The following is a 6,884-nucleotide window of genomic DNA, read 5'->3' as shown; positions in this document are numbered from 1 at the left end:
CGGATAGAACATAAAACTAACAATTTTTTAAAACGATTATTTCCTTATGTATATGAGAAAATGTAGAAAAGAGTAAGAATACTTCATAATTTGGAATAAAAAAACAAAATGAGATTAAAATTTTCGGTAGAATGTTAATGAATTTTAATCTCATATTTTTCATTTCACCAGACAAATTCATTACGTAGATAATTAGCAATAGTAATTATTTATGCCAAAATAAAAATAATAGAGAAAATCATTTCAAGTCATTTATTCCAACTTTAAACATAAATATATTTAACAAAGCAGCCTCCGTGAGTGATCTGCGTGGTACGAAAAAAGGAGATTGCAGTTTATACAAGTCTACTTCTTTTTGGACTGTAGGCCAGCTCCGGCATTGAATTTGAAAAGGATGATGTCTCCGTCTTCCACCACGTAGTTACGTCCTTGCTGTCGGTATTTTCCCGCTGCCTACGGGGGAAAAAAGTAACCGTCATTACATACGTACAGTGCTTCCATCTGGCGACAACAAACGAAACTGAATATACCTTTACTGCCGCTTCCGAGCCTTCCTCTTTAAAATCCTCGTATTTCATCACTTCTGCCATAATGAAGCCTTTTTCAAAGTCGGTGTGAATTTTTCCGCCCGCCTGAGGCGCCTTCGTTCCTTTCTGAAAGCAGTTTAAAGCAAGAAGAATCAAAATTAAAATTTCCGACGAAGCGACAATGATACGATTTGAAACGCGTATACAGTATAAAGAGGCACTTTCTAACCCAGGACGCCATGTTTAGTCCATTGTTAACTTTTTTTCTCTCCGTGTATTGTATATTTAAAAAATGCTGTTTTGTTGTTACATCAAATCTGGTAAATAACTCGTATATAAGTAATAATCATTTTAAAATATAAACTGTGTAAAAATAAAATCAAATAAAGCTGTAAAATCTAGAAACTATAATGCTATCGGTCAGATGTCGCCATCTCTCGATTCGTGTCTGAACTAACATATGTGATAGTTTAAATACGATTTTACATGTTCATTTAAATTATGTGCAATCACGTTGGAAAACGAATCGAGATTATTAAAAAGTAACTTGCACGAATAATCCATAACTGAAAGCGTTAAATTTTATTTCATAATTTAATATTTTAAAACAGTAAAGCGCACGAATTACGATAAATTCGAAACTTGTGCCACCGTCGGTCGTTACAATGGTGACCGATAGATGGCGGAACGTTATGTAAAGTGGTTGGTTCTCAAAAAATTAGACGCGGGGGACCAAAGACTCGACCCCGGCACAATTCATAATGGTGTCAAGCGCATCGTATATACAGCAGTCAAACGCGAGTTCATCCATCACCTCCGGAAAATGGAGGCGCCGCGGGGCAGTAAACGGGCCGGATAGGGCTCGAGTGCAAAAAAGGCCCTGGAAGAGACGCCGTCGCTTCCTTAAATGGTGCAGGGGTTGGGGGAGAAAAAATCCCCCGCGTCCGAGACAGGTGTTGACGAGCAGAGTGCGGATGGCAGGGGTGGTTCCCTGGACCGTGTCTTTGCAAACTGCAGTTGACAAGCGACGCAAAATAAATGGTTCCTCCCTTCCCGTGACGTTACCCGCCAAATTATCGGCGGGGAAGATATCCGGAACAATATTATGTGTGCGCTCGACACTCGGTGGGTGGAATGGCAGAATAAAAGAGAAACGATAACAAAAAGAATCGATAGATGGCACTACCTACCTGTATGGTCCACGCTTTGACTTCGTCTTTGCCACAGGTAAAGAAGTAAATCAAATGCAACGCTTTGTAGCCCGTTGTGATTATCTTGTCCAACATACTGCAAATAAAAACACAAATAAGCATGCTGTTTTCGCTTTCACATGCCTTATTCTAAAATAGGTAAGCTGCAACAAAGCCACGGCAAACATTTTAGGGAGGAGCCGATGGAGATGTCATCCCCGAAACGGCAAAATGACATCCGTGTCAAATGCGCTTAACTTGGTCAGATTGATCAATCTGTTTAATCCGGATTAACACCAAACTAACAAACGACAAGTGCGGGTCCCGACAATGCCAGGCTGGTCACAATGCGGCTGCAAACAGATGGTCTTGTATAGTCGGTGGCCGGTGTCCGCGCCCTACGCACCCCCCGCACGCGTGGAAATACAACGGACCACCGCGCCCGACCCAATCCCAATAAGAGGATTAGGGTTGCAGTCAAACCGCATCTCGGGAATACGCACCGGTAAGGATTCTCGACCGGGAGAAGGGGGGCCAGGATATCGGATTTCGTAGACGCCAGACGGAGAGGAGGCTCTGACCCCACCCACGTGGTCCGGGGCGCGGGGTTGGACGAATCTCAGGTGGGTGATGTATTGTGCGCTCTGGGAGTGAAACCCATCAATTAATTGCAACCTATTACCGAGGTGTCACGATGGGGGATTTACTGCCGGGGGTCCGGAGCGGGAGAGGGGAGCCGGAGCCGGGTCACGTGTTACGGCGGCCGAAAATATTTTTCCACCGGCGTCCAAACTCACGGACTCCATCCATCACGGCACTTATCTTGACAGACTGGTCCGGGAGCGTTTGCGTCGCGTCACGTGATTTCTCTCCACGACCCGATCCCTCCGACGGAGTACGGATTCGGTACCGAATCTTCCCCGTCTGTCCGATCGTCCGCATCCGTTGTCTTATTTAAGTGGGGAAATGTGTCTCCACCCAAAACGGACAGCGTGGGGGCGTACTCCCCGACATCCTTCAATGTGACAAGACCCCGACTGGATTCGCTATGCAAATCACTATGGGTAGGGTGCTAATTTCGGGGTGTCAGGATCGCCTCTATGAGCCTCCTAATAACTGGCTGACAAGGGACGTAAATTACTGCATCAGCGCTGTGTGAGGAGATGCTTTGGGATGATAATGGGACACCGGTCCTGTTGGACAAGACAAATGGTGACAGACAGGATTCATTCTGCTCCCGAACAACAACCCACTTTGTCTGGGTTTATGCTTTGCTAAACTTGTTTCCATACTAAATCTACACTGCTAAACTTAGAAAATTTGCAAATTAAATAAACATATGTTAAACTATTCATGAGAATTATTTAGATTAAACGTTATGAAATCTTTCATTACATTCATAATGTGGGTTAAAGAAGAAAAATAGGTTTTCCTTGGCTATATATGATAAATCAACAATTAAATAAATTAACTCACTAGAATTTTTAATCAATCGATAACAACAGAAAATGCTCAAATTTTAACAAAATAATTAAACTTAATACGATATTTAATACCTGTGAGTTTTGTTTTCTTCCAAAAAGCTCTTTTTCTCGTCTTTATTCATTTCTGTTAGCCGTAATTCCAATCCAGCACTAAAAGGGATTACGGATGCACCCGCATCATTGCCATCAACCCAGGCTTTAATTTTTGTTAACCTGAAAATAATAAAACTTGTTTCTATGAAAATATATAAATATTTACAAACCCACTTATTCTGTTTTATTCATACAAATTATTTAAATAACTTAAAAAGAGAAATGCATTCACATAATTTATTCACATTTCTGATACTTTTTCATTGTAGTAGTGATAATACCTAAGAATTACAAATTTCAATTATTAAAAAAAATGAATGAAAACAAATTATCACAAGAAGTTAGGAAGTTCCACATTCTATTTATTTGTGAGTACATATAGATTAATGAGGCTAGTACCATTTGCTAGCCTATTTGGTTTGGTCACTTTGGATATCCTTTACAACAAGCAAATGAGATCTGATTACAGGTTGAGGGTATGAGGCAGCTGGTTTGGTCCCATCCCTTGCCCCCAGGTGGACTCTGCCCCTTTTAATTGGTAATCCCTTATCTGGCTAGGAGAGTTTAGAATTACAAGCATGCAGTTCTGAGAGGAGGGTGGAAAACTAATAAAGTTGCATTTCATTAATAGTTCAAAACAGACTTCGCTCTCTGCAATTAATCAAATCTCCCAAGATTCGAAACAATCAAAGAATGACTTCAAATATGTTGCGTGATATAATCCTCACACCCGTACGAAACAACTCTCTGGAATGATCAAAATTGAATTTGTGATGTCCTATTGAAATGGAGGACTAGGTCAAAAACATGAAGGGCAATTACATGCATTGTTTGCAATTTAATGTCTTTTGATTTGAATCGTTGCCAAATGAAAAATATATTTGCATCAGAAATACTTAATTTTCTAATTCTTTAACAGTCTAATAGTTAAAAAGATTTATATATCATTATATGTTATCATTGCCGTATTTCTGTAGATAAATTTGCCTCGAGTCACTTCGAAACCTGTAATTAAATAGGCTCGGGTGCAATTTATGGACTGCGATATGCTAGACAAACATTCAAATCATTTTATATGGACGAAAACCTGTCGTGTTTTTACGTCGTAAGTTAAAACAAAGAAAAGAAAAACTTGAAGTATTTGTATAGTAAACAAAACCTGCATTAGGCAAACAATGCATTGTGTTGAACATCTCCTGGATGGACATCGGTTTCTGTCATCAACATCTGCGAAATAATTGCCCAGTGGCAGCCATCCATGCAAAATTACAACTCCTGCCCACGGGTGGTGACAGACTTCCAATGATGTGTCGGCCATCTACACGCAACTCCAAAGAGAACGATTTTGCCGTAACTTCTCCTTTGACCTAATTTTTTTTATTTTCGTTGTTCAGACTTTTGCTTCATAGTTGATGCAAGCCACATTTCCACGGGGTGGGAAATTGTAAAGTATGTTATTAGAGCTGACACAAGTCTCTTCTGGGTAGTCATCTTTCTCAACCCCCAGATTCTCCATCCTGTTATTAGCAGGTCCAACCCAATACTTATTGATATCATCTGACTGCTGTTCTAGCTTTAAATAGTGGAAGGGACAATAGTTCTATCCAGTCTTGTCTAGTACGTCCCAAACCACCTTTGGATTTAACACAAGCGTAATCTGTTAAGAGTATCATGCCGAGGAAATTGTCTGGCCGTTGTTTATTGTTAGCCGGCCGGGATTGGATGCACCTTCTAACGGGTAAGAGATCTCGTTTGTATCGAGCACGTCGGGCTATATATTACCAAATTAATTTATACCAGTGTCCGTGAATTAATTTAAAGATATCAAATATCACTCACCACTTATTTTTTTTCTTGAGATAATCTTTTTCGGTCATATTTATGAGATAGATCATAGGTTTTGAAGTGAGAAGCAAATGCTTGTTTAACACCTCAATCTACAAAATAAAATATGAGAACGATTACATTAGATATATTATTAATATTATTATTATTTTATTCACTGACAAAATTAACCTAATTACACATTATACTTCTTGCTACATATTTGCAGGATATAATTCTACATTTAATATCTATCACTGGCAATTTGTTACAAATATGTCTTCTTACAACTTCTGAAATAAGTGAAATTTTAGAATACTGGAATGTTATATTGATAAAAACCAAATGTACAGTACATATATTTTCACTTCTTTAATTATACTAAAATTAAAAATTTAAATTCCCGTAGAAAATAATAGATTTGACAGATTCAATAAGGTATAATTACAATAAATATTCGCATAATCTAAATAATAGTAATAATAAAATTCAAAGCTTGTTACTTAATAGTGAATAGGTTTCTTTTATATTATTTAATAGTATAGTTTTAGCAACGTACAAAATAATTTCGGTAATTGAATAACTTAATTTTAGCAAACTATAATCAAACACTTTAATAAATATCGTTCCCATAGCCGTTACAGGTGGCGCTAGTGGTTACAGTCTTGACGTCATATTAGAAAGATTTATATGTAACTCTAGGAAAGTTTTTAATTGTAAAACAAAACGTGAATTAAATTCCAAGAGATACTTAGACACAGATAACGCGCTTTATTTTGGGAATGGCATCCGTAAATCATTTTTGCTTAATAAATGATTAGCACTAATTAATATACACAGACAGACTTAAAAACTAGTTTTCAAAATATCTTTCCTTTATCTAAAACTAAAATAAACAAATTAAAGTTTCTTTTAAAATGTTCAAGTACAGCTCGTTTCACGAATCTTGGACGAGCTGTAAAAAATGCCAGTAGCAGAGACCAGTGTATTTACTTAATGAAGGGAACGGATTGTTTGCGAATATGTTACAAGGTCACTGAGCGTTACTATAAATGGCTCTCGAACTTTATAAAACTTCCAGAACCCCAACCGGGCTCGGCCAAGATATGTGAAACAATGGGTAAAATAGCCATCTCCCCTAAAAATGAGTGGCATAGCGGCTTCTACATAACTATTGGATCCCCGAAAAAATGTATACTCTCTTTGATTTTTAATAAGTTCTATATTTATTTATTTTTATTTAATAATTTGCATTATAATTTCATATAATAATACTAACCAGAACCCGTTAACTATTCGATCAGATATGACTTGCCAATTAGTTCGATGTCATCGTCATTAAAATTATGAATCGCATTCATACTGAATAAAATCCCTAAACATTTTCATAAATGCTATTCATCTCCTTTCTTATCTTTACAAAATTCACTTGTGAAAGGAAGAAAGATTTTTGAAATTATTTTTCTAAATATTTCACTCTAGACAGAACTATGTCACAAACGTGGACGTCCGCAGAGGGGACAAACGGGGCATTGCCCCTCTTGAGATCGAGTAAGAAATTCCAACAATTATAAAGTTAAGTGATTGCGATACGTAACCTTATACCCTCGACCACGAGATGCGTATTGATGTAATACTGTATTCTCTAGTCTACTTGTGAAAAAAAAAACAAAAAATTAAATAATTCGTTAAAATACACTTATCAGATGGCCGTCAACGCAATTCTCTATTTTAAACTCCGTAATTAATCTCTCATATTGCAGATA

At 37.6% G+C, this 6,884-nt stretch overlaps 1 protein-coding gene across 1 annotated transcript; it reads right to left on the bottom strand.

The window, feature by feature from the left end:
• Positions 1-238: 238 nt before the first annotated feature.
• LOC111616484 (obg-like ATPase 1) lies at positions 239-5,716 on the bottom strand (the record flags this gene model as incomplete). The annotated part of the gene is made up of 6 exons (XM_023357888.1): positions 239-453; positions 531-653; positions 1,718-1,814; positions 3,274-3,414; positions 5,134-5,231; positions 5,678-5,716. Coding segments are annotated over 6 exons (606 nt in total), but the record flags the coding sequence as incomplete, so codon positions are not given.
• Between the last annotated feature and the right edge of the window lie 1,168 nt (positions 5,717-6,884).

The sequence above is a fragment of the Centruroides sculpturatus genome, unplaced genomic scaffold (assembly GCF_000671375.1).
Source record: "Centruroides sculpturatus isolate CEXI.00-Female unplaced genomic scaffold, Cexi_2.0 scaffold3450, whole genome shotgun sequence".
Taxonomy (NCBI): domain Eukaryota; kingdom Metazoa; phylum Arthropoda; class Arachnida; order Scorpiones; family Buthidae; genus Centruroides; species Centruroides sculpturatus.
The sequence above is the reverse complement of the archived record's forward strand: the minus strand, read 5'-3'. Positions and strand labels throughout refer to the sequence as shown.